Genomic DNA, 27,995 nt, shown 5'->3' on the forward strand with positions numbered 1-27,995 from the left:
GTTTTTATAGCTTTGATTTTTTTTTTTTTTTTTTTGAGACGGAATCTTGCTCTGTCGCCCAGGCTGGAGTGCAGTGGCCGGATCTCAGCTCACTGCAAACTCCACCTCCTGGGTTTATGCCATTCTCCTGCCTCAGCCTCCCGAGTAGCTGGGACTGGGACTACAGGCGCCCGCCACCTCACCCGGCTAGTTTTTTTGTATTTTTTAGTAGAGACAGGCTTTCACCGTGTTAGCCAGGATGGTCTCGATCTCCTGACCTCGTGATCCACCCGTCTTGGCCTCCCAAAGTGCTGGGATTACAGGCTTGAGCCACCGCGCCTGGCCTGTATCTTTGATTTTATATTTGTCTTCTCTCATTTGTTGACAGCAACACCAGAGAGGTCCAGTCAAGACACGATTTTATTGATTGACTGATTGATGGAGACCACCTTACTCTGTCACCCAGGCTGGAGTATAGTGGTGCCATGTTGGCTCGCTGTAGCCTCAACCACCTGGGCTCAAGTGATCCTCCCACCTCAGCCTTATCAGTAGCTGGGACTACAGGCATGCACCACCATGTCTGGATAATTTTTTTTGTTTGTTTGTTTGTTTGTTTTGAGACGGAGTCTTGCTCTGTCACCCAGGCTAGAGTGCAGTGGCGTGATCTCGGCTCACTGCAACCTCTGCCTCCCGAGTTCAAGTGATTTTCCTGCCTCAGCCTCCCGAGTAACTGGGACTACAGACGCCCGCCACCACACCTGGCTAATTTTTGTATGTTTAGTAGAGACGTGGTTTCACCATATTGGCCAGGCTGGTCTCGAACCCCTGACCTTGTGATATGCCTGCCGCTGCCTCTCAAAGTGCTGGGATTACAGGCATGAGCCACCGCGCCTGGCCAATTTTGTTTGTTTTTTATAGAAATGGGGTCTCACTGTGTTGCCCAGGCTGGTCTTGAACTCTCAAGCAATCCTCCTGCCTCGGCCTCCCAAGGTGCTGGGATTACAGGTGTGAACCACTACGCCTGGCCAAAACACAGGTTTAAACTTGAAATAATTCTTCTCTGTGTGGCTATGCCACTAATTTGGTAAATAATATAGATTCATTTGTCTTTTAAGTTTTAGGGATATTTTTCTTTTTTATATTTGCTTTTTGCTTATATATTTATGTAGTTCTAAAGATAAAACCATAAGCAAGATAGATTGAAAGAAGTCTGGCTTTCCTCCCTGTCTGTTCTTCTCTGTACCTTGTAGGTAAACATTTTTGTTGGTTTTTGGTTTATTCTCCCATGGCTTATTTTAAAAGCTACAAGTATGTGTGTCTGTGTGTTTTTGTATACCCTATACCTTACTTCATTCCCATTGTATTTCTTGCCTTGTTTTTATCTTGGCAATCATATTTCTTATTTCCAAGAATTCTTTGTTGATTTCTGCTTCCTTTATGATTTGTTTGCTTTTGTTATTTTTTCCGCCTGAGACGGAGTCTTGCTGTGTCGCCCAGAGCTGGAGTGCAGTCGTGTGATCTTGGCTCACTGCAACCTCCACATCCTGGGTTCAAGCAATTCTTGTGCCTCAGCCTCCTGAGTAGCTGGGATTACAGGCGCCCACCACCACACCTGGCTAATTTTTGTATTTTTAGTAGAGACGGGGTTTCACCATGTTGGCCAAGCTGGTCTCAAACTCCTGACGTTGTGATCTACCTGCCTCAGCCTCCCAAAGTGCTGGGATTGCAGGTGTGAGCAACTGTGCCCAGCCCTACTTTTGTTTTAAGGATGCACTGTCTTTCCAACTCTGTCTGAGGAATACCAGTCAGAATTTCTTTTCAGATGTTTTTCTGGGACTTAAAATATATGTTTCTTCTGAGGTCTGGTCACCTTTTCATCTTAGTTGTCCTTTTTTGTCCTTTTGGTTTTCCTTCACTGTCTGGTGATCCTTATCAATGAAGAACTGGGTTGTTTATATAGGTAATTTGCAGGAGGTACCTCTGTTTTTCCAATAGTCCTCTTGCCTTAGTGAGGATTGGCTGATTGATCAGGAATGGGAATTACAGATGAAATCAGGTTGATTAGCCAGTTTCGCACTCCTGATTTCTATACCTGCTGACTCAAAGCTGGGCATTTATCCAGCTCCTCCAGGAAAAAGCGCTCTGCCTCTCTGTCCTCTTTTGGCCCCACGTGTTCTAAAAAGTGGCCAGCTTTGCTCTGGTCTGTCTTGTAATATAGGTTCCTCTGCTTTCTCTCCATTCTCTGGAAAATGGCCTGCAGTTAAATAGACTGTGGCCCTCAGACCTTCTCATTACTGTTTTGCTGAGATTCCCTTGTGAATGTCTTTATTGTTAAGTCGCTGGGATTTGGGGAGGATGGAGAGGTAAGTGCACGTGCCTGTTTATTTAGCCTGTTGTTTTGAAATGAGGCCCCTTTATGTCATCCCATTTCTGACAGCAGGACTGCTTGCCACTCTGTTTTCTCTATTGGCTTAATTAAGGACTGAAATGGATCTAAAATTATTCTCTGTATTCACAAATCATAGCTATCAGTCTTTAGTCAGATGGGAAAACTTAATTAATTTCAGGGATTAAATTTCTCTTTATAGCTGCATGGTCCATGTAAGTAGAAGTTAGTTATCACTGAAGTGTGTGATGCTTCCTGCCCTGCGATTGGTAGATTTCTATTTGGTTCAGGGATTGGGTAACTTTTCAAGACCTTTCTGGTTTGTCAGTAACTTTTTTCCAGAGAAGCAGAAATAACAAGGTCTGCTTCCTTTGCTTGCTTTGTGGAAATGATAATAACATCATCATCAAACATTTAGTTCTTAATATGTGCCAGACATCATTCTAAGTGTTTTATATGTAAAAATCCTTTTAACTTAGTAACAGTGGTTACTATAATCCTTATTTTACAGATGATGAAACAGGCAGAGAGAGATTAAGGAACTTGCTCAAGGTGAAGTTGATCCTGACAGAGCCAAGATCTCACCCAGTTAGTCAGGTGCCCAAGGCCATTATCTTCTTCACTTCAATACTCTGTCTTTCTAAAGGGAAGTGCTTCAAGAGATTTTATCAGGATGGCTGACCACTTTTCATGTCTTGTCAACCATAGGTATAAGAAAATCTCTAATACTGAGTCTGAGTCTTCATCTAGTTTCTTTCTTTCTTTCTTTTTTTTTTTTTTTTAGACGGAGTCTCGCTCTGTCGCCCAGGTTGGAGTGCAGTGGTGGGATCTCGGCTCACTGCAAGCTCTGCCTCCCGGGTTCACGCCATTCTCCTGCTTCAGCCTCCCGAGTAGCTGGGACTGCAGGCGCCCGCCACCATGCCTGGCTAATTTTTTGTATTTTTAGTAGAGACGGGGTTTCACTGTGTTAGCCAGGATGGTCTCAATCTCCTGACCTCGTGATCCACCCACCTCGGCTTCCCAAAGTGCTGGGATTATAGGCCTGGCCTTTTTTTTTTTTTTTGTGATGGTCTCAGTCACCCAGGCTGGATTGCAGTGGCACAATCTCGGCTTACTGCAACCTCCACCTCCCAGGTTTAAGTGATTCTTGTGCCTCAGCCTCCCAAGTAGCTGGAATTACCGGCGTGTGCTACCATGCTCTGCTAAGTTTTGTATTTTTAGTAGAGACAGGGTTTCACCATGTTGGCCAGGCTGGTCTGGAACTCCTCGCCTCAAATGATCTGCCCGTCTCAGCCTCCCAAAGTGCTGGGATTACAGGCATGAGCCACCATGTCTGACTTTCATCTAGTTTCAAGCATATTCTTTATTGCCTGAAATAGAAATCGCTGAAGACTCTTAATTGCAGAAATGAATATTTTAAATGATATAATTATGGCTTAATTCAGTTTTAATCTATTGAGAACCTTTGCAAATTATTATGTTGAAAAGATGTTACTTAAAATGTTCTTTTCTGCTATGTATTTGATATTTTTAAGTAGCATTAAAACTTAAGAGTACATGACAGATCTCACAAGTTTTGGCTACACTAACTTCTGAGGTCTTTCACAATGCGTATTTATTTCCATGCAGCATGAATAGTGGATTCATAAATGGTGAATGTTTTCCCAGTGAAAATTCTTTTTAAGAAAATATGGAAAAGAAATGTCCTTAAATGGATTGAACATATTTTAGCCTGTCAGGCAGATAAATATGGGGGTGGAGAAGCATGTGAAAAACATTTAGACAGCATTAGGAAGAATTTTATTAAAATAATGATAATAATAATAATTAGCTGGGCATGGTGGCATGTGCCTGTAGTCCCAGCTACTAGGGAGGCTGCAGTAGGAGGATCACCTGAGCCCAGGAGGCAGAGGTTACAGTGAGCTGAGATCACGCCACTGTACTCCAGCCTGGGTGACAGAGCCAGACCCGATCTCAAAAAATAAATAAATAAACAAAAACAGAAATAAAATAATAAAATCCAGGTGTTCGTGTGTGTGTGTTCGTGTGTGCATTTTCAACATTCTGTTTCAGAAATGTTCAGTCATATACAACCATGGAGCAAGTGATATGATGCACTTCATGTACCCATCACCTAACTTCCAACAGTATTTTGTCAGGGCATATTATGATCACTGCCATGAAGACAAATGCTTAGGTAGGTATTACCACTTTCTCTGTACATTGTTTCTTGGCAAAATGCCATTTGAAAATGATAGAACTCGGGCAGGCATGATGGCTCATGGCTGTAATCCCGACACTTTGGGAGGCCGAGGCGGGCAGCTCACTTTGAGGTCAGGAGTTTGAGACCAGCCTGGCCAACATAGTGACACCCTGTCTCTACTAAGAATACAAAAATTAGCCAGGCATGGTATCAGGCACCTGTAATCCCAGCTACTCAGGAGACTGAGGCAGGAGAATTGCTTGAACCCAGGAGGCAGAAGTTGTAGTGAGCCGAGATCGCACCACTGCACTCTAGCCTGGGCAACAGAGCGAGACTTCATCTCAAAAAAAGAAAAAAGAAAATGATAGAACTTGAATGTTCCATGACTTTTTTATTTTTTTGAGGTGGAGTCTCACTTTGTTGGCCCAGGCTGGAGTGTAGTGGTGCGCAGCTCACTGCAAGCTCCGCCTCCCAGGTTCACGCCATTCTCCTGCCTCAGCCTCCTGAGTAGCTGGGACTTCAGGTGCCAGCCACCACGCCTGGCTAATTTTTTGTATTTTTAGTAGAGACGGGGTTTCACAGTGTTAGCCAGGATGGTCTTGATCTCCTGACCTTGTGATCCAGCCGCCTCGGCCTCCCACAGTGCTGGGATTACAGGTGTGAGCCACTGTGCCCGGCCAGTTCCATGACAGTTTTTAAAAAAGTCAACACTATCTAGTTTTGATTACAACAAAGATCTGCACAAGAACACCAAATCTGTTAAGAATTATCGAAAACCAATTTTCATGTTTTAAATGTTTTTTCTCTCTGCTTGGTTAGGAACTCCAGGCATGATTGTGTTACTTGAGCAGTCTCATTAGAAGCAATTATGTGACAAACAGAACTTTTCATTGAACTGTCTAACCAGCCCCTTGGTTCTCAGAAAATGAGTTGTGGCCGGGCACAGTGGCACACACCTGTAATCCCAGCACTCTGGAAAGCCGAGGCAGGTGGATTGCTTGAGCTCAAGAGCCCGAGACTGGTGAAACCCTGTTTCAAAACAAACAAGACAAAACAAAACAAAACAACTTATTTATCACTTTGGAGGGGAGGTGCCTTTCTGTATTATCATTATATTTTGAGACGGAGTCTCGCTCTGTCGTCCAGGCTGGAGTGCAGTGGCACAATCTCGTCTCACTGCAAGCTCCGCTTCCCGGGTTCACGCCATTCTCCTGCTTCAGCCTTTCTAGTAGCTGGGACTACAGGTGCCCACCAGCACACCTGGCTAATTTATTATATTTTTAGTAGAGATGGGGTTTCACCATGTTAGCCAGGATGGTCTTGATCTCCTGACCTCGAGATCTGGCCGCCGTGGCCTCCCAAAGTGCTGGGATTACAGGCGTGAGCCACCGCACCCGGTCTTTCTGTATTCTTGAATGCACAGGAATGTTGGTGAGAATCCCTGAGTTGCACTATAGTCAGCAGCATCATGCATCCTCATTCTTGTGGCTCTCAGCAGATTTTCAGCGGACCCCCAGTTTGGCTCTCAAATTATAGGATACATCAGAATCATCTGGGGAACTTGTTAAAAAAGTGTATTCTCCAAAAAATTAGCAGGACGTGGTGGTGGGCGCCTGTAGTCCCAGCTACTCGGGAGACTGAGGCAGGAGAGTGGTGGAAACCTGGGGGACGAAGCTTGCAGTGAGCCGGAATTGCGCCACTGCACTCCAGCCTGGGAGACAGAGCAAGACTGTCTCAAAAAAAAAAAAAAAAAAAAAAAAAAAGTATTCTCTGCTTCTTTCCCAAAGATTGATTCATTAGATTTGGATTGTATGCCAGTAATCAGTATTTAAATAGTCATTCCAGGAAGGGTGGTATCCTGATTCTGATATCAGGGAAGGAAGTCCTTAAAAGCCATTGTTGGTTTTCACTGGCTACTGCTTTCTTTTCATACTAGGTTTTTTTTTGTTGTTGATGTTTGTTTGTTTATTTAGAGACGAGATCTCACTATTTTGCCCAGATTGGACTCAAAGTCTTGGGCTCGAGTGACCCTCCTGCTTTGGCCTCCCAAAGTGCTGAGACTGCAGGTGGTCACCACTGAGTCCAGCTCTCATCCTAGTTTTACTAAGGTTGGTAGGTGGTGAAAAACATTGCTGAAATTGTTTTCATTCTTGAACATGCTCAATGAGTGTTATGACAACCCCACATAGACTTTTACGGCCTACAAACAGGTTTACTGTCACAGAGGTTGTCTTAGTTCAGGCTGCTATAACAAAGTACTATAGACTGGGTAACTTATAAACAACAGAAGCTTATTTCTCACAGTTCCAAAGTCTGGAGGTTTAAGATCAGGGTGCCACCACTGTCAGGTTCTCATGAGAACCCTCTTTCGGCATGCAGAGTGCTGACTTACCGTATTCTTAGTAGAGATGGGGTTTCACCATGTTAGCCAGGATGGTCTTGATCTCCTGACCTCGAGATCTGGCCGCCGTGGCCTCCCAAAGTGCTGGGATTACAGGCGTGAGCATGGCAGAAAGAGAGTGAGCTGGCCTCTTTTTATAAGGGCACTAATCTCATTTATGATGGCTGCACCCTCATGACCTAAATACCTCCCAAAGGCCCTACCTCCAGATACCATCACATTGGGAATTAGATTTCAACATATGCGTTTTTTGGGAAACATTCAGTCCATGACACAGGTGTACCCTTGGTCGTGGGCAATTCAGTTCTGATGTTGTGGTCTGAGGACCACACCCTGACAACATAGGTGCATAGTGGATAGTATAGTTGCAAAGGATCTCGTGTATTTCTCTGTGGTTCCACTAAATGCTTTCGTCCAAGCCTTAGGCCTCCCCCTGCTTGGTCACCTGTTGGACCAACACTAGGTGCAGGAAGTGCAGGAAGCTCAGTTTACAAAAAGTCATCTGGTGCCTCCAGCTCTGTGTAGCTTCCTCTGAAAGAAAAGGAAGTGTGGGGAGTGTAGAAAGCAGTTAGTTCTTCACCTGAGGCTCCAGTTCCAAAACTGAATGGAAACTGGTGTTTGGGATGTGCGTTTGACCAAAGTTTCCTTTTGTCAATTTCTCAAAGGAAACTGTGACTCTTCCCCCACTACCTTCCACCCCTTCACTTTCCATACATACAAGAAAGAATGATGTCCTGGCGCAACCTCTGGAGAACAACTGTGGGGCCTCCCCATTACAAAACAACCTCCCCGTGTGGAATCAGAATTGCTTTCATCTGGGCAGAACCATAGAACACACAGCTGGGCTGTGTGGACAACTGTGGCCGACTGTAGGGCTTGCCCGCTATTCTATATGTTCCCCTACATTTCTCTACCTCTCTTGTAGTGGAATTGGTACCACGCAACCACCTCTGGCCTTTGGTGGTGGCCTTTTGAGATTCAACACCTCAGAGCCAAAGGGCTTTGAAGGGAGGCGATATGTGTCACTTTCAGTGGGAAGTATTAAAGAGTGAGTATGAGTTTTGACTTTCTTTTTCTGTGCTGGGGCAACCATGGGGGACATAAGTTCTAGTAGTGTCCCTATAAGCTGAAGAAGGGCTGCCAGACCCACAATGAATTTTTGTGAACAAGAAGTAATCTGGGCTGGACACCTTGGCTCATACCTGTAATCCCAGGACTTGGGGAGGCCGAGGCACCTAGCCAACATGGTGAAACCCTGTTTCTACCAAAAATACAAAAATTAGCTGGGCATGGTGGTATGTGCCTGTGAGGTAGGAGAATCGCTTGAACCCAGGAGGTGAAGGTTGCAGTGAGCCAAGATTGCGCCACTGCACTCCAACCTGGGCAACAGAGCAAGACTCTGTCTCAAAAATATATATATATAGGCCGGGCACGGTGGCTCAAGCCTGTAATCCCAGCACTTTAGGAGGCTGAGACGGGTGGATCACGAGGTCAGGAGATAGAGACCATCCTGGCTAACACGGTGAAACCCCGTCTCTACTAAGAAATACAAAAAACTAGCCGGGCGAGGTGGCGGGCGCCGGTAGTCCCAGCTACTCAGGAGGCTGAGGCCGGAGAATGGCGTGAACCCGGGAGGCGGAGCTTGCAGTGAGCTGAGATCTGGCCACTGCACTCCAGCCTGGGCTACAGAGCGAGACTCCGTCTCCAAAACGGTTGGGCATGGTGGCTCATGCCTGTAATCCCAGCATTTTGAGAGGCCAGGGCAGGAATCAGTTGAGGTCAGGAGTTTGAGACCAGCCTGCGCAACATGGTGAAACCCCGTCTCTACCAAAAATACAAAAACTAGCTGGGCTTGGTGACGCATGCCTGTAGTTCCAGCTACTCTGGGGGCTGAGGCAGGAGAATCGCTTGAACCTGGGAGGCGGAGGTTGCAGTGAGCCAAGATCTCACCACTGCACTCCAGCCTGAGTGACAGAGCAAGATTCTATCTCCAAGGCCAGGTGTGGTGGCTCATGCCTGTAATCCCAGCACTTTGGGAGGCCAAGGTGGGCGGATCACAGGGTCAGAGGATCGAGACCATCCTGGCCAACATGGTGAAACCACTGTCTCTACTAAAAATACAATAAATTAGCTGGGCGCGTGGCTGTCATCCCAGCTACTCAGGAGGCTGAGGCAGGAGAATAGCTTGAACCCAGGAGGCGGAGGTTGCAGTGAGCCGAGATCATGCCACTACACTCCAGCCTGGTGACAGAGCTAGACTCTGTCTCAAAAAAAATTTAAAAAAAAAAAGTAAATCTATATTAAGTTAAGTTGTTTATTTCAGGATTTGTTACTGCAGCCTAGCTTGATCTGTCTGCCAGTTTGAAGTGTTGAGAGTCAAGATACCTGAGTTTGATTCTGAGACTACATGTGGTCTAGTGCAAGACCTTTAATTTCCTGAATCCCCTTTTTAATCTATAAATTGAAGGGTTTAAATTAGATTATCATGAAGGGCCTTTTTGCCACTTATATTCACAGATTCTGGATGGCAGCACTCACATGCAGATGTTCCTTGACTTATGATGGGGGATATGTCCTGATAAACCTCTCGTAAGTTGAAACTATCCTAAGTTGAAAATGTAAGGGCCAGGCACAGTGACTCATGCTTGTAATTCCAGCACTTTGGGAGGCTGAGGCAGGAGGATTGCTTGAGCTCAGGAGCTCGAGACCAGCCTGGGGAACATGGTGAAACCCAGAAAAAATACAAAAATTAGCTGGGTGTGGTGCTGTGTGCCTGTAGCCCCAGCTACTCAGGAGGCTGAGGTGTAAGGATGGCTTGAGCCCAGGAGGCGGAGCTTGCAGTGAACCAAGATCGCACCACTGCACTCCAGCCTGGGTGACAGAGCCAGACCCTGTCTCAAAAAAAAAAGAAAAGAAAATGCGTTTAATATTCCTAATGTACCAAACATCATATTGCCTTAACTTAAATGTGCTAAGAGCACTTAACTTGCCTACCTTAAATGTGCTAAGAGCACTTAACTTCAGCCTACAGTTTGGCAAAATCATCTACCACAAAGCCTTTTTTTCTTTTCCCTCTTAGAGGCAGGGTTTTACTCTGTTACCCAGGCTGGAGTACAGGAGCACAATTACAGATCACTGTAACCTCAAACTCCTGGGTTCAAGTGATCCTCCCACCTCAGCCTCTGGAATACCTGGGACTATAGGTGCATACCACACCTGGCTAATTTGAAAAATTTTTTTGTAGAGGTGGGGTCTTGCTGTGTTTCCCAGACTGGTGTTGAACTCCTGGCCTCAAATGATCTTTCCAACTTGGCCTCCCAAAGTGTTGAGATTACTGTTGTAAGCCACCAGGCCCAGCCACAAAGTCTATTTTGTGATAAAGTTATAAAGAAATTTGGATCAAAACTCAAAATTTGAAGTATAGTTTCTACTGAAAGCATATTGCTTTTTTTTTTTTTGAGACAGAGTCTCACTCTGTCACCCAGGCTGGAGTGTGGTGGTGCAATCTTGGCTCACTGCAACCTCCGCCTCCCAGGTTCAAGCGATTCTCCTGCCTCAGCCTCCCAAGTCGCTGGGATTACAGGCATCTGCCACCACGCCTGGCTACTTTTTGTATTTTTTAGTAGAGACGAGGTTTTGCCATGTTGGCAAGGCTGGTCTCAAACTCCTGACCTCAGGTGATCCACCCGCCTCAGCCTTCCAAAGTGCTGGGATCACAGACATGAGCCACTGCGCCCAGCTGCATATTCCTTTTTTACCTTTGTAAAGTAGCAAAACTGTAAGTCAAGCCACTGTAAGTCAGGAACCATGTGTACACTTTTCTGATTGACGTACAAAAAGGAGACTAAGTCTGGCACTAAAGCCATCCCTGGAAAACGTATTTATTATTATTAGTTTTTGCTATTAAATGAGAAGTTAGTTATGTGAAGAAAATGACAAAGAAAGATGAAGTAATACTTTTTTAAAAATTAGTTTTATTGAGATATAATTCACATAATTAGTTTATTTGGCTCATGGTTCTGGGAAGTTCAAGGTCATGGCACTGGCATCTGGTGAGGGCCTTCTTGCTGCGTCCCCAAGGTGAAAGGTGGAAGGACAGGAGAGCTCAAGAGAGCAAGGCAGGATTGAACTTCTGTAACAGATTCACTCTCACAATAAATTAAACCACTCCTGTGATAATGCCATTAGTCTATTCAGGAGGACAAGAGCCTTCAGGACCTAATCATCTCTTACAGGTCTCACCTCTATAAACTATTGCACTGGGGATTAAGTTTCCAATACAAGAGCTTTGGGTGATGTTTCAAGCCATAGCAACCACTATTTAACTTCAGAACATTTTCATCAGCCCCCAGAAAAGCTGTACACATTAGCAAGGACTCCTCATTCCACAAATCTACTTTTTTTTTTTTTTTTTGAGACAGATTCTCACTCTCTTGCCCAGGCTGGAGTACAGTGGCACCATCTTGACTCACTGCACCCTCCACCCTCCACCTCCAGGTTCAAGTGATTCTTCTGCCTCAGCCTCCTGAATAGCTGGGATTACAGGCATGTGCTGCCACACCCGGCTAATTGTTTTTGCATTTTTAGTAGAGACGGGGTTTTACCATGTTGGCCAGGCTGGTCTTGAACTCCTGGCCTCAAGTGATCTGCCCCCCTTGGCCTCCCAAAGTGTTGGGATTACAGGCGTGAGCCACCACACCCGGCCAGATCTACTTTTTTATTTGTATAGGTTGCCTATTCTGGGCATTTCATATCAGTAGACTCATATAATAGAAGTCTCCTCATCTGGCTTCTTTCGCTTAGCGCAGTGTTTTTAAGGTTCATCCATATTGTAGCATTTATCAGAACCTCATTCCTTTTTATAGTTGAATAATCCATTGTATGTCTACTACATTTGTTTATTTGTCAGTTGATAAAGAGTTGGGTCGTTAGCTACTTTTGACTGTTATGAAGAATGCTGCTATGAACATTTGTGTGCAGGTTTTTGTTTGGACATATTTCTCCATTTCTCTTGGGTGTATACATAGGAATGAAATTGCTGGGTCATGTGGTAACACTATATTTAGCATTTTGAGGACCTGCCAAACTACTCCACAGTGGCTATCCCATTCTACTTTTTTTTTTTTTTTTTTTTTTTTTTTGAGACAACGTCTTGCTCTGTTACCCAGGCTGGAGCACAGTGGCATGATTTCGACTTATTGCAACCTCTGCCTCCTGGGTTCAAGCAGTTCTCTTGCCTCAGCCTCCTGAATAGTTGGGATTACAGGCATGTGCCGCCACACCCAGCTAATTTTTGTATTTTTTAGTAGAAACAGTGTTTTGCCATGTTGACCAGGCTGGTCTCTGACTCCTGACCTCAAATGATCCTCCCGCCTCTGCCTCCCAAAGTGCTGGGATTACAGTGATGAGCTACTGCATTTGGCCCATTATATGAGCTACATGCAATGTATGAGTGTTTTGATGTTTCCACATCTTCATCAATACTTGTTACTGTCTTTTTTACTGAAGTAATCAGTTTTGATAAAGCAGACATATGGCAAACTAAATAGTCAGTGAAGATATTTTTACATGCGTATTAGCTTAAGTTGCTCTCTAAACAGTTGTAATGTGTATTGGCATATTTATAAAAATTTGCACTGTGAATTTAGCACTAAAAAAGTTAATGACTAATAACATAATTCTTCAACTTGTTTAGCTTTTAGAAAATTTTTCATTTCAAGAATGAAGCACTCTTGAAGGGAAAAAAAGGAGTAAATAAAAAATGAGTTGTTTCATCCTCTCCCTCTTGATTCACCAGATGTAATTGTTCTCTTGGAGCAATTTTTTTTTTTTTTTTTAAAGACAGATTCTGTGTTGCCCAGGCTGGAGTGCAGTGGTGTGATCATGGTTCACTGTAGCCTCAACTTTTTGGGCTCAAGTGATCCTCCCACCTTAGCCTCCCGAGTAGCTGGGACCACGGGTGCGCACCATCATGCCCGGTTAATTTTTGTATGTTTTTGTAGAGACAGAGTTTCACCATGTTGCCCAGGCTGGTTGAACTTCTGGGCTCAAGCGATCTGCCCGCCTTGGCTTCCCAAAGTGCTAAGATTACAGGTGTGAGCCACTTTGCCCAACCTCTTGAAGCACAAAAATGTGTGTGTATATGTGTGTGTGTATATATATATATATATATATATATATATATATATATATAGTTTTTTGGTTTTCTTTTTTGAGAAAGAGTCTTACTCTGTCACCCAGGCTGGGAGTGCAGTGGTGTGATCTCAACTCACTGCAACCTCTGCCTCCCAGGTTGGAGTGATTCTCCTGCCTCAGCCTCCCGAGTAGCTGGGATTACAGGCACGTGTCACCACACGTGGCTTATTTTTGTATTTTTTAGTAGAAATGGGGTTTCCTTCTGTTGGCGAGGCTGGTCTTGAACTCCTGACCTCAGGTGATCCGTCTGCCTCAGCCTCCCAAAGTGCCAGGATTACAGGCATGAGCCACTGCACCTGGCTGCATAAACTTATCTTTATAAATTATATGCTTCTAAATTATCAGGTGGACTGTTCCTTAAATGTATAGGCTTGAGTAGGCGGGGCATGGTGTCTCACACCTATACTCCCAACACTTTTAGAGGCCAAGGTAGGAAGATAGCTTGGGATTAGGAGTTCAAGGCCAGCGTGGACAACATAGTGAGTACCCTGTCTCTACAAAAAAAAGCAAAGAAAATTAGGTGGGCATGGTGGTGCATGCCTGAGGTCCTGGCCCCTGAGGAGGCTGAGGTGGAGGATTGCTTGAGCCCAGAAGGTCAAGGCTGCAGTGAGCCGTGATTGCATGACTATACTCCAGTTTGGGTGACGGAGAGAGACCCCATCTCTAAAAACAAAAAAAGTAAGTGAAATAAAATGAAATATCATTGCTATCTTTTATTAATATTTTGTGTTTTGGGAGCCATTATTCCTATATTTTCCTTACATTTTAAAAATGTGGTTTCTTTTAGTTTTTTGAACCTACTTAAATTAGCTGACTTAAACTCTTTGTTAAGTCAAATATCTTGGCTTCCCTTGGGGAGAGTTTTCTATTGTTTTTTCCCTTTATATGGGCTGTATTTTTTTGTTTCTTTGCATATCTTCCAATTTTTTGTTGAAAACTGAACATTTTATTTTATTATTTTTAGACAGAGTCTCACTCTGTCACCCATGCTGGAGTGCAGTGGTGTGATCCAAGCAATTCTCGTGCTTCAACCACCTGAGTAGTGGGACCATGGGTGGGTGACATCACACCTGGCTAATTATTTTGGATTATTAGTAGAGACAGGGTTTCACCATGTTGGCCAAGCTGGTCTTGAACTCCTAACCTCAGGTGATTTGCCCACATCAGCCTCCCAAAGCCCTGGGATTACAGGCTTGAGCCATGTGGCCAACCAACTGGACATTTTAAATGATGTAATGTGGCAGCTCTGAAAATCACATTCTCCTCCCTCTGCAGGTGAGCTCTCAGTCAGGTAAAATACAGAGATATTTGCAAATGGGGTATTTTGGGGAACCACCAGACAGGTCAAATAATGCTAATTTCTTGGGAATGGTACTTTGAAGGAGCTGTAGCCCATTTCTGCTTCCTCTGCTAACTGCCAGTCTTCTGGTCTTCAACGTGGATGCAGCTGGTAGTTTTCAAGGCTGTTATGGAGCTGGAGAGCTAGGAATGGGACTCAGTCAAGTTAAAATGCTACAAAACTCACTGTTCTTACCCGGATTCAGCTATTTGTCTTTGATAAATTATCCCCAGTTTGCTTTTTAAAAGCCTATTTCCACAGTTCTGAAAAAGGTGATTCTGATTATTTTGCCAATTTTTCATTGTCTTTATGTAGTAGAGAATTTTGGTCAGGGGAAGTCCTTAGTCTGCCATTTTTGATGATACTCTTTCCTTCCCTTCTTTTTAGGCTTTTATTTTCATGAATCTCGTATCTGTTGGTGTTTTGTTTTGTTTTGTTTTTTAAACAGGGTCTTGTTTTGTCACCCAGGCTAGAGTGCAGTGGTGTAATCATGGCCTACTGCAGCTCCGAACTCCTGGGCTCAAGTGATCCTGCTTCCTCAGCCTCCCAAGTAGTGGGGACTACAGGTGCACACCACCATGACCAGCTAATTTTTTAAATTTTTTGTAGAGATGGCGTCTTGCCCTGTTGTTCAGACTAGTCTCAAATTCCTGGCCTCAAGCGATCCACCTGTCTCAGCCCTTCAAAGTGCTGGGATTACAGGCTTGAGCCACTACACCAGCCTATACGATGTGAGGTCAGGGTTCAGATTCATTCTTTTCATGTGGATATTTAGTTTTCCCATCACTATTTATTGAAGAGACTTTTCTTTCCCCATTGGATATTTTTGGCATCCTGGTCTAAAATCAGTTGACTGTAGATGTTTGGGTTTATTTCTGGACTTCTAATTCTACTCCATTGATTTATGCATCTTTCATTATGCCAGTATTTCACTGCTTTGATTGCTATAGCCTTATAGTAGATTTTGAAATCAGGAAATATGACTTTTACAACGTTTTTTCTTTCAGTATTTGTTTTGGTCATCCTGGATCCCTCACTTTTTTTTTTTTTTTTTTCTTGCCTCAGGTTTATATGTACAGATAGCACAGGAGGACCCCAGCCCCATGCAGATGGCAGCCCGAGGGGTTCACACCAGTCCTTCTGTTCTCACATTGGTAGACAGAGATACCTACTCTGAAGCCTTTATAGGGGCCTGGGCACCTTTGGGAGCCTGAGCTGGAACTGAAGCTGGAGCTGCAGCCTGGGCCTTGGTTTGATCCTTGGCCTTGCTTGGCCTTTGGCTGGCACAGCCTGAGTACCTTGGCAATGCGGGCACGAGCACACTTCCCAAGCTTGGGGTGGGCAATGTAGACAAGTCGATCGAGCTTGTGGCTGACACCCTTTGGGATCTTGGGCTTAATCTCCTTGGGCTTTACGAGGGCCTTGATAGCCTCGGCACGTGCACACATGGCCTTGGCATTGTTGACCTGCATCTTCTTTAGGCCCTTTTTGTTGTGCTTCTTGGCAAAGTGCATGTTCCTCAAGAACCTGGGGTCCACTCCTTAAGAGATTCGTATCTTTGTAATCGGATTTCTTAATACCATTTCTGTGCCATTTTCGGGACTGGTTGTGTTTGGTGTGGTTCTTGGTCTTGGCCGTGTCTGTACCTTAAGCCCCAGCTCCTGAAGCACCTAGAACCGGAACCCTCACATTTTTATATGAATTTTAAGGCTTTGTTTTATTTTTAGATACAGAGTCTTGCAGTGTTGCCCAGGCTGCTCTTAGACTCCTGGGCTCCAGTGATGCTCTCACCTTGGCCACCTCTAAGTAGCTAGAACAGCAGGCATGCGCTACCATTCCTGGTTTCCAAATGAATTTTGGGGTCAGCTTGCCCATTTCTGTAGAAAAGGTAATTCAAATTTTGAGGCCGGCACAGTGACTCATGCCTGTAATCCCAGCACTTTGGGAAGCCGAGGTGGGTGGATCACTTGAGGCCAGGAGTTTGAGACCAGCCTGGCCAACATGGCAAAATCTCATCTCTACTAAAAATACAAAAACTTAGCCGGGCGTTGTGGCGCGCGCCTGTAATCCCAGCTACTTGGGAGACTGAGGCAGGAGAATCACTTGAACCCTGGAGGTGGAGGTTGCCATGAGCTGAGATAGCGACACTGCACTCCAGACTGGGCGACAGAGCACAACTCTGTCTCCAAAAAAAAAAAAAATTTTTTTTTTTGATAGAGATTGTGTTGAATCTGTGGATGAATTTGGTGAAATAGTATAACTTTAAGCATTATAAGTTTCATTTAGAGAAAGTTTGGAAGTATGTAAAGTGAAAAAGTTCAGTGTTTGTGATTTTTTAATTAGGTAAGCATATAGGTCCCACTTGGCCTTCTAGATCTGTCAAAGGAATGGGGGCAGGCTCTCCTAGAGCCACAGGCAGCCCGCGGAATAGGAACTAGGAAGCTGGTGCACCACTGAACAAAGATAGAGTGCTTCTCAGGGCTGCCTAAGACTCTCACTGTGGCCAACTCAGGTGAAGGTTTTCCTTCAGAGGCTACAGAGTCTCCACGGGAACATCCTGCCCCCCTTCAGCATTCCTGTAGAGTGCTTCTGTTGTATATCAAAACCTGTAAATTGTGGAGCACTCAGGTGGGGATAGATATGATTGCCTTATTTGTCATGAATTTGAAAAAAGAAAACATTTGGGAACATGTTTTTTACAAGTAGCCATTTGATATTTGTTTCCTGAAAAGTTTATGAGATTTTTTTAAGGAGCTCAAATTTTGTTGAACATAGAGCCATAAATAGTGGTTGTTTTATTGACTTTATATGTATGTGTTTGTATCCACAGTGTTCTTCTCATTTCTTGCCTTTGTAATGTACCTAATTCCTGTGTTGCCAACACAATCATAGAAATACAAAGGAATTATGGTAATTGGCCGTAAGTGATGAAGTATGAGTTACATTTAATTATATATTCAAAAAAGGAAAATGGAAAGAAAGAAAACCTGGTTATCAATAAGTAGACCAAACTATATACCACCATTACTTAGGTTGTAGTTGAATATGTGGTTAAGCACGGTGGCTCATGCCTGTAATCTCAGCATTTTGGGCAGGAGGATCACCTGAGCTCAGGAGTTTGAGACCAGCCTGGGCAACATGGCGAAACCTCGTCTCTACAAAAAATACAAAAATTAACCAAGCATGGTGGTATGTCTGTAGTCCCAGCTACTCTGGCGACTGAGGCAGGAGGATTGCTTGGGCCTAGGAGTTCGAGGCTGTAGTAGGTCAAGGTCATGCCACTGCACTCTAGCCTGGGTAACAGAGTGAGACCCTGTCTCAAGAAAAAAAAAAAAACCAACAAAAAAAAACAGTTGGCCAGGCGCAGTGGCTCATGCCTATAATCCCAGCACTTTGGGAGGCTGAGATGGGTGGATCACCTGAGGTCACGAGTTCGAGACCAGCCTGGCCAGCATGGCGAAACCCTGTCTCTACTAAAAATACAAAAATTAGCCAGGCATGGTGGGTGCTTGTACTCCCAGCTACTCAGGAGGCTGAGGCAGGAGAATCACTGAAACCTGGGAGGTGGAGGTTGCGGTGAGCTGAGACCACGCCACTGCACTCCAGCCTGGGCAACAGCAAGACTCCATCTAAAAAAATAATAATAATAATAAAATAAGTTAAATATGTGGTAAATGTGACTTTCAGTGAAATGTATTTGAACTTTTGTTTGGGAGAGCAGATGGTTTCAAGCAAGCATTATTCCTGATTTTAGCTTTTTGAGAAGAATCACAGTATTCCACTGTTGTAAGTATCAGAAACTATAATCAGCGATGTCCAGATTCTGCTCTTTGAACCTACCCAGAGTCAGGGGTTCTAAGAAGCCACCCAAGGTGTGAAACTGGTATAGCTTGCCAGGCTCCCGCTCTGCACACCCAAAGGGAAACTGGTACCGGAGGGAGGATTGGAAGAATCGTGTCTGTAAACCACCTGGCAGCCACTCCCTTCTCCAGGCTCTGTTTCTGCACCCTGCACTTAAGCTCAGCTTGGTATCTGACTGTCCCATCCTGCTTTGGGACCTTTGCCGTGGTGGTCCTTTCCCTTGTGAGTCCCACCTGTCCCTTTTGCACTTGTCCAAACCTATCCTACAATCAAGGCTTACTTCAGAATAATATTTTTTTCGTAACAGACTTCTTGATTTCTCTCGCCCTTTGCCCATCTCTGTCTTTGCTGATGCCCCATAAAGTTTATGAGTGCTGTGCTTGTCAACAGCCCTCACCATAATCTGAGTACTCAGGCAATCCTCCTGCAACTTGTGAGCTCTTCAAGGAGGAAACGAGAAAATGCTGAACGATGATCCAGGCCCCCCGTTCAACATGCCAGCCTCAGCTTTGAAGGGGCCAGCCTAGAATCATACTTTTTTTGTTGCATTATTTTTTTATTACTACTTGAGGAATTTTCTGACAGTCATTTCATAGTTCAGTGCTCACTATTGTACTTGCTCCTGTAAGGTTATAATATGATTTCTTATTCATTTGTCGCCCACCTGTGTGGATAACAGCATCACAGGAGTTATTGTCTGGAATTACTCATTGTCCTGTAGCCTTCCTCACTTTATCTTATTTTTCCCCCCGACAGGAAAGGACTTAGAAGCCTTACAAATACATCTGTGCATTCTTGCTTCAGACTTTACAACTGAGGGCCAGCCCAGTCTGGAAGCATCTCTTGTTAATGTTACAAGGAAACCGCTACCTCAGCAAACAAAAGGAATGGAGGAGGAGACTTATAACAAATGCCATTTAAAAAAAAAAGAAAAACTTGTTTTCAGAAAACATTAGAGGAAATTCGGAGAATTTTAGCATTGCATAGAAGCAGCTTCACAGGTAAACAGATTTGACGGGCAGGCTCTGTCAAAATTCTGCAGAAGTTTGATCTTCTTAAGGACTTTGTGTGAAGTAATTCTGTACTGCTTTTTAAATTGCTGTTGATCAGCTTCTGGGTTTTTGGGTTCTAACTTTTTTGGGTATATTGAAGACATGGTGTGCTACATTATATTACATTTTTAAAAGTTAAGTTATTTTTCTGCCATTGTAAATACAAGTATCAAACTATTCTTGCAAAGAAGTAAACATTTTTCTCAGCAAGCATATCCTTTTAGTAAGAGAGTGGAATGCTAAACAGTTCTTATCCAGCATTTTGGACATCTTTTATTTTTTGTCAGAGATCTTGCCTACACTGAAAATATTAATTATATAAACCTGTTGTCTCTCTCACCTCTACGTTGGATCACATGGTCACCTGCCTCATGGAAATGCCTTTTTTAAAACTTCGATTTCCAGAACTCCGCTATTTTTATACCTAGCTACAGTTTTGAGAAAGAAGAATCAGAACCCTGACCCGCTTACGGTCGCTAGGACAATTCCCTCTCCCGCATGTATTGCTGCAGTGCCCAGGACAGTAAAATGGACTACAAGCGGCGCTTCCTGCTTGGCGGGTCCAAGCAGAAGGTGCAGCAGCACCAGCAGTACCCGATGCCCGAGCTGGGCCGAGCGCTGAGTGCTCCCCTGGCATCCACAGCCACCACTGCCCCCCTGGGCAGTCTGACTGCTGCAGGCAGCTGCCACCATGCCATGCCCCACTCCACTCCCATCGCCGATATCCAGCAGGGCATCTCCAAGTATCTGGATGCCCTGAACGTCTTCTGCCGCGCCAGTACTTTTCTCACAGATCTCTTCAGCACTGTGTTCAGGAACTCTCACTACTCAAAGGCAGCCACGCAGCTCAAAGATGTGCAAGAGCATGTCATGGAAGCAGCCAGTCGGCTGACCTCGGCCATAAAGCCTGAGATCGCCAAGATGCTAATGGAACTTAGTGCTGGGGCCGCAAATTTTACGGATCAAAAGGAATTCAGTCTCCAGGACATTGAGGTAGAGTATCTTTTGTGTCATACTTGTGTAGAAAAATATACTACAAAGGTAAGTGAGAATATTCTCTTAAGTTTTTTCCAAATCCCTGTAATAGTAGCCTTTGTCCTGTTTCTGTTGGTACTCTGTCTTTGTAAGAAATTTATGCATGCCAGGTTCTGAATTGCTTTCATATCAAATTAAGTAGGTTAAGGGTAGGTGTGGCGGCTGTAACCCCACAGTTACAGCCAAGGCGGGAGGATCGCTTGAGCTCAGGAGTTTGAGGCATCATAGTAAGACCTTGTCTCTACAAAAAATGAAAAAATTAATTAGCTGGGTGTGGTGGTGTGCACCTGTTTGATAGTTTTTTTTTTTTTTTTTTTTTTTTTTTTTTGAGACGGAGTCTCGCTCTGTCGCCCAGGCTGGGGTGCAGTGGTGCGATCTCAGCTCACTGCAAGCTCCACCTCCCGGGTTCACGCTATTCTCCTGCTTCAGCCTCCTGAGTAGCTGGGACTACAGGCGCCCGCCACCACGCCCAGCCAATCTCTCACATTTTTAGTAGAGATGGGGTTTTACCGTGTTAGCCAGGATGGTCTCGATCTCCTGACCTCGTGATCCGCCTGCCTCGGCCTCCGAAAGTGCTGGAATTACAGGCGTGAGCCATTGCACCCGGCCGGCTTGTCATAATTTTGTTTAAAAATTTGACATGTAAAAAGCATGCCTTTACTTCTCAAAAGAAATGTAAGCAGTGAAACTTCTACCTTCCTTTAGCATCTCATTCCTTTCCCCAGAAGTGACCATTGGTAACTGGTTGTTGTATACCATTCCAGACTACATGTCTGTACATGCATGGATGTTTACAGATGTGTGCAGCTTTAAGTTTGACATAAAGAACCACATTGTTCAGCCACCATTTTGCCTGATCACTGCTTGATAGAGATATGGCAGGAGAGCAGTTAGGAACACTTTGTCCTCTCCTAGAAAGTATTGAACAATCTTAGACTCTGACACAGCTATCACCCCATGATGACATAGTGCTCTTAGCTTTATTCAGGACTTCAGGCAAAAGTGGTTGGAGATATAAGGCCAAAGGCTTTTATTTTAACCTGAGCGTTACTGAGCTCTTCTTCAGGCCATGCTTGCAGGTATTGGAGGAAACAGAGCTTGACCTGCAGGGCCCTTTGCTTCCCAACCCTGGAGGGCAAGTTCGCCTGTTGCCCAGGGCAGGACAATTAGAGAAGATAACCAGCTGTGAGCAGCAGGGGCTTGGTAAGCCGCTGGGGCACAGCAGTACCTGCTTTGTTTCTTCTGCTTTCCTGGGACTGGCATTGACCCTTGTAGCTGAGAACGGGAAATACTTATTGTTGTAGTTTGGAATTTTGACTTGGCTTTCTGCATTGAAATGCTGATTAGATAGCTGGAATACTACCATGCTTTTTTATACATAATGGGCTGAACAGGCTTTCCCAGACAAGTCTGGAAACTAAGTAGTTGGTGGGTTTTCCAGTTTATGCATCTATTCTGAGTTTCAAACAGCTGACTTACAAATGAATTTCTAAATGTAATTGCCAAGCATAGGCCCGCAGACTTCACGTTTCACTTTTTCCCCAGAGCAGTATTTGTTGTTTCTGGAATTTATGTACTGCCAGGGGATTTAGCCATAGGCCAATAAGGGTCTCTCTCAGAATGTTCAGCAACTCAGATGAAATGGGTAGGCATTTGGATTTTTTCCTTTCTGTTTTTTAAGGATTTTTATAAGCGAGGTCCTGAGAGTTGCTTTGACATTCATCCCTGGGGAAAGAGGTCTGTGGCCTAACATTGCTAGGCAAGGCCTCTACTCAGGAGCTCAGTCCGGGACTGTGGGTGAGAAAAGCTCTGGATTGAGAGTATTCAAATATTTGACCATTTAAGAGCTAGGACAAAGGACGATCCTGTCCCCTTGCCATGTGGCCAGTGCATGTGTACAGTGTTCCCAGGTGATTTTGACTTACAGCCAGGTTTGGGCTGTGGTTATTGATTGACAGATACTGATGCCTGTGTCCAGGAATGGTGGTGGCTGACTGTGTGCTCTGCCACCATGCCTTGGAACCAGCCGGGCATATGTAAGTCCTGTCCAGTCTGTACTCACCAGTGACTTTGTCCCTTAGCCCAAGTGGTTCACCCTCACAGTCTCCCTGTTAGAGAAGCGAGTTGTGACTCTGGGGTTTCACTAGCTGACTAGTGCCTGCGACACTGTTTGGTACATCAGCCTAGGAAGTCAGTTACAGGGCACAGAGTCAGAAGACCTGGGTTTGGAAGGTGACATCTGTCACTTAAAAAAAATTATTTGTTCAGTGGAAGTGTACGTAAATAAAAGAATCAAAGTGACTTGTGATTTGTGCATTCACTCCACAGATATTTATTATATGCCTCATTTCTGCCTGGTGCTACTCCAGCATATTGATTGCAGCAGTGAACGTGACAGAAATCTCTCCCTTCATGTAGCTAGAAGGGAATTTCGATCTTAGAGAAGGTAGTTAGAAAAGGTACCACTGAGAAGGTGACATTTGAGTAAAGGCCCAAAAGGGATGAGAGAGCAAGCCTGTTGGCCAAGAAAAGAGGATTCCAGGCAGAGGGAGCGCCTAGCACAGAGTCCCAGAGGCAGGAGCCAGGGAGGAGCCAGCCTGGAGTGTTGGAAGAGCAGCACGGAACCTACTGTGGCTGAAACAGAGTGAACGGAAGGGAGAGAAGTAGGGGTGAGGTCAGAAGGGTAAAAGGGGCCACTCTGGTGTCTGATCTGAGTAGCCAGGTAGGAGGCAGGGTGAGGTACACTTCTGAAGGGCAGGAGAAGGGAGGACAGCAGGCTGGGCTCTGCCATTCTTATGTAGTGAGCAGTGATGCCACTTCTCCCCTTGACTTCTTCATACTGGGTAGCTCCAGGGCTCTGGTTTTACATAGGGTCCTCACTGTTGAGAGGTGTTGGTCCTCTGTGTAGGCAGTCCAGGAACCCAGGGCAACCATGGGGCTCCCAGGAGTTGTATGTCTCTAAGGAGACTATATTTTATAAATTCCAGCATTTATTGATTTTTCAAGTGTTTACCATCTTGTGACTAAGCAGACAGACATTTATACACACACACACATACACACACATATATATGCTATATTGCTCAGGCTAGCCTTGAACTCCTGGGCTCAAGCAGTCCTCCAACCTCAGCTTCTCGCATAGCTGAGACTGCGTAACTGAGACTACAAGTACGTGTCACTGTGCCTGGCTCTCAAATTACACAGTTGCATCTTGGCTTTCAGTTTGACACGACGACAAATTTCTTTTGTATATATGTGATTACCCATCAATATGTTTGAAATAATTTATCTGTGAGTGCTGACTGACTCTTAATTAAGGACCTTAATTCAGGTATATTAACATTTATTTTGGATAGATATATGCCAAAAATATTGTAGAGTAACAATAATGGAAAATATTAGAAACTGGTTTCAGAAATATGATTTGCATTAACCTTAATGGAATTAAATGTGCATCCTGTTCCTTCTTTTTTTTTTTTTTTGCCCTAAAGGTAAAAGTCAGTGTTACTTGTTTTGACTGGTAGATCTTCCGTAACAGATTATGGAGTAAATATTTCCTAATGGTATGTGCCAGATGAAAGTTCATATTGCTGCTGCTAATCAGAAACTGAAGGTCACCTCATAAAAAGCTTGTATGAATCCAATTTTGAAACTTGCTAATTTCAGGTCAGTCTTTTTTGGCTAGCTTTTTTGCTGAGGTGAATCTGCCATTACCTAAATTGTCTTCAGACTTTAGCCTGTAGAGGAAGCTGTACTTAATTAAGCAGCTGGAATTTGGGTGATTCTGTAAATTTGCATTGTGGTCAACAAACATGATTTACCATCTGCCTAGCCCATTCTACGTGGGTGGAAGCCACCAGGACCAGTGGGCATCTGTCACTGTGGAGGGACTGGACCCTTTGACTTTAATTGAGACAGGCATGTGCAACCAACTCATTATTCTGATAATTGCCCATTAAAAGGAGAAAAGTAAGGAAGTAAGCAAATTTCCTGCTTTTCCGGTAGAAACTGTTTTTCATGGTAACCAAATAGCCCTAATGGATGAGAGAAAAATCTCCACTTTGCAGACCATGATCAATTCAGTGACTCAACCAGTGGCCAACAGTGGAGGATGAAACCATTTGTTGGAAGGTTGCTGAGGAACCGCATTTGGGAGAATCAGGCCTTCCCCACCCAAATCCCATTGATCAGCCTTAGTGTCATGGAAATGGAGGCAGGTAATTATGTCTCCTGATGTGCTGCAGTAAGAACCACACAACATCTCTAATATTAATAATATTATTCTACTTCTCCCTCTTAAAAAAAAAAAAAACCTGAAATAATCTAATCTAGCTTCTAAAATGAATCCAGTCTACAGGAAATGTGGGGTGCAGTGACGCAAGTTATGCAATACCACGAGAAAGCAACCAGACAAATTCAGAATGTGGTATATCCTGTAATAAGTTGACCTGATTTGTTTAACAAGTCAGTAGCATTAAAAAAAAATTACACAGAATGTACTGTTCTGGATTAAAAGAGAGTTAAACAATATAACAACCAAATAAAATTACCTTTTGGGGTTGAGATTCAAACCAAATGTAAAAAAGATAATGTTTAAAAGAGAATTTGGGAAGCTTGAACACATACTGAGTCTTGGTTGACTGGGATTTGCTTCAAAAAAAAAAATGATGGGGAAGGATAGATGGAAAAAACATGGCAAAATGTTAATGGAATTGAAACTTTTAATTTTTTTTTTTTTTTTTTGAGACGAAGTCTCGCTCTGTCGCCCAGGCTGGAGGTCAGTGGCCCGATCTCAGCTCACTGCAAGCTCCGCCTCCCGGGTTCATGCCATTCTCCTGCCTCAGCCTCCCGAGTAGCTGGGACTACAGGCGCCCACCACCTCGCCCGGCTAGTATTTTGTATTTTTTTTTTAGTAGAGACGGGGTTTCACCATGTTAGCCAGGATGGTCTCAATCTCAAGACCTCGTGATCCGCCCGTCTCGGCCTCCCAAAGTGCTGGGATTACAGGCTTGAGCCACTGCGCCTGGCCGAAACTTTTAATTTTTTTGTAGAGACAGGATCTTGCTGTGTTGCCCAGGCTGATCTCAAACTCCTGGGCTCAAGTGATCCTCTCACCTCAGCCTCCCACAATACTGGGATTATAGGCATGAGCCACTGTGCCTGGCCATAGGATTGAAGCGTTTTGATGGGTACATGCTTTTGTGTCTGTTTGGACCTTTTCCAAGTTTGCAAAAAGTGAGAGAGAAATTCAGGAATGTATTAAAAGTGTAATGTATCAGAGTACCCAATAAATAACTCCATTTCATGGAGGAGTTTTCACATGTGAAGTGGTCTTCTAACAGAAAGGGAGCATTATTGAGTAGTTAGAAAACCCAAGGTATAGGGATGAAGAGAAAAGCATGTGTTCTTCAAAAAAATGAAGAGAATAAAAGTGAATCAAAGGAGAAAATGGGAACAGAGAAAAGACCCTCTCTGAAAGTGGGAGGCCAGCAGCAGGGTAGGAGTCAAGGAAAGAATGAAATGTTGCTAATTTGGGGGACTAGTGATTGAATGACAATGTTGCTGTCTTTTCAGAGAGTAGGATTTAAAATTTTGAGTTGCTGAAAAGGCTTGAGTGAATTTGCTGGAAAAATTAGGTTTGGTGGGTAGATTAGAAGGAAACAAATAGGAGAGTTCATGGAATATAATTTCAGATAGAACTGGCTCTCCTGAATTAATTTTTTTGGTTCTGGTCAGCTTGGGAGACCTCACAGGATTGGATATGGCCTGTTCTGGCAGCCTCCCTCCTCTTTACAAACCAGGAACCTGAGCACCCATAAAACAGCATTTGCCTGTAGTCCTTCTGAGGCCAGCCAGCGAAGGGGTTATGTGTCCTATGTGTCTGCTGCCTCCCCGCTGCCTCGGGCCAGTGCAGTCTAGTGCAGAGGGGCTTGTTGGCAGAGGCCATCCCACTGTGAGAACAGGCTGCCTTGCCCCTCTGCTAATGGCGAAATGTCCAGAGCCAGGAAATCAGAAACAGCCTGATGTGGAGGCACCCCTGAGCACCCTTGCTCTCACTAGGACCGCTCCTGAGTAGGCCCAGCCACCTGCCCTGCCTTCCTCTTCTTCCAGCTGAGCCACCCACCCGCCTCGATAAATACACATGAGCTAGCTGCAAGCGTTGCACAGATGACAGGGTCAATAAAAGCGCTCCAGGACTGGTAGGCCAGATAAATAAATAGACAGTGGCACTAGGTGTGATGAGTGCTGTGATGCAGATGGAAAATAGCCTCAAGTCTGTTGATTCGGCAAAACTTTCAACTGCTCCTCTCCCCGCACCCAGCTCACTGTGCCAGGGCCAGCCCTCGTACCAGAACCTCCTGCCTAACCAAGAGCGCATCCGAGTGGGGGCAGGGCAGATAGCCCAGTAGGCCATGGGGAGAGTGAGGAGATACTGGTAACTGCCTCTCAATATACAATCTCTTTTTTCTTTTTTCCTTTCTTCTTTCTTTCTTTACCTTATTTTCCCCCCAAGACAGGATTTCACTTTGTTGCCCAGGGTGGAGTGCAGTGGCACAATCACAGTTCACTGCAGCCTGAACTCCTGGGCTCAAGTGATTCTCCTGTCTCAGCTTCCCAACTATCTGGGTCTACAGGTGCACTTCACCACACCCAGCTAAACTGTATTTTTTTTTTGTAGAGTCAGGATTCCATTACATTGCCCAAGCTGCCCTTTTTTCTTAGTAACAAACTCTCATTTTGTTTTCCATACTGTGCCTGGAATAAGGACTACTCTTAGTTCCTTAAAGCTGGGCGTGGTCACTTGAATACGATCTGGTTCTTGACGGTGTAACTAGAAGTACTGCATGAGATTACTGGGACGTCTTCTTAAGGGGAAATGGGTGATCCTTTCTCCCCCAATTTTCTACCATCTCCAGTGCGTACAGAATGGCCGAGGGCCATTTAGCCATTTCCAACCGTGAAGTCACCTAGAAATGGGAGCCTCGCATGAGTGTGCTGAGCAGAAAGCTGGGAAGCAGGCTCCTTGTGATGCCCTGGCATCTCTATTCCAGCCCTGGTCCCTCTGCTCTGGATTTGTTTTATCTTAGAAAAATATAAACATCATTGTTTTTTTTCCCCCCGTCTGAGATGGAGTTTCACTCTTGAGTACAATGGAGTACAATGGTGTGATCTCGGCTCACTGCAACCTCTGCCTCCTGGGTTCAGGCGATTCTCCTGCCTCAGCCTCCCAAGCAGCTGGGATTACAGGCGTGTGCCACCACGCCCGGCTAATTTTTGCATTCTTAGTAGAGACGGGGTTTTACCATGTTGGTCAGGCTGGTCTCGAACTCCTGACCTCAGGTGATCCACCTACCCTGGCCTCCCAAAGTGCTGGGATTACAGGCATGAGCCACTGCACTCGGCAACATTGTTCTTATTTAAGCCACTATATTGGTGTTGGGTTTGATTTTAATTAATTTTTTTTTTTTTTTTACTGTAGAGATGGAGCCTCACAGTGTTGCCCAGGCTGGTCTCAAACTCCTGGGCTTAAGCGATCCTCCTGT

General features: G+C 44.6%; 1 protein-coding gene, 1 long non-coding RNA gene and 1 pseudogene across 7 annotated transcripts in view; 1 reads left to right on the forward strand and 2 right to left on the reverse strand.

Moving 5' to 3' along the window:
• GARRE1 (granule associated Rac and RHOG effector 1) overlaps positions 1–27,995 on the forward strand; it is a 99,054-nt gene that overhangs the window by 26,162 nt on the left and 44,897 nt on the right. For 2 of the 6 annotated variants that reach the window (XM_028838426.2, XM_077976245.1), the window contains exons 2-3: positions 19,121–19,365; positions 19,822–20,409. In XM_028838426.2, coding sequence (XP_028694259.2) covers positions 19,915–20,409 — 495 coding nt within the window. In that variant the 5' untranslated portion in view covers positions 19,121–19,365; positions 19,822–19,914. 6 annotated transcript variants of the gene reach the window in all.
• LOC144337389 (uncharacterized) lies at positions 17–4,376 on the reverse strand. Its single transcript, XR_013410437.1, has 3 exons — positions 4,233–4,376; positions 301–1,555; positions 17–154 (listed from the first exon to the last, which is right to left on the reverse strand). It is a non-coding gene; the product is annotated as an uncharacterized LOC144337389 (long non-coding RNA).
• Positions 15,539–16,378, reverse strand: LOC705335 (large ribosomal subunit protein eL29 pseudogene; annotated as a pseudogene).

Source organism: Macaca mulatta, chromosome 19 (genome assembly GCF_049350105.2).
Source record: "Macaca mulatta isolate MMU2019108-1 chromosome 19, T2T-MMU8v2.0, whole genome shotgun sequence".
Classification (NCBI taxonomy): domain Eukaryota; kingdom Metazoa; phylum Chordata; class Mammalia; order Primates; family Cercopithecidae; genus Macaca; species Macaca mulatta.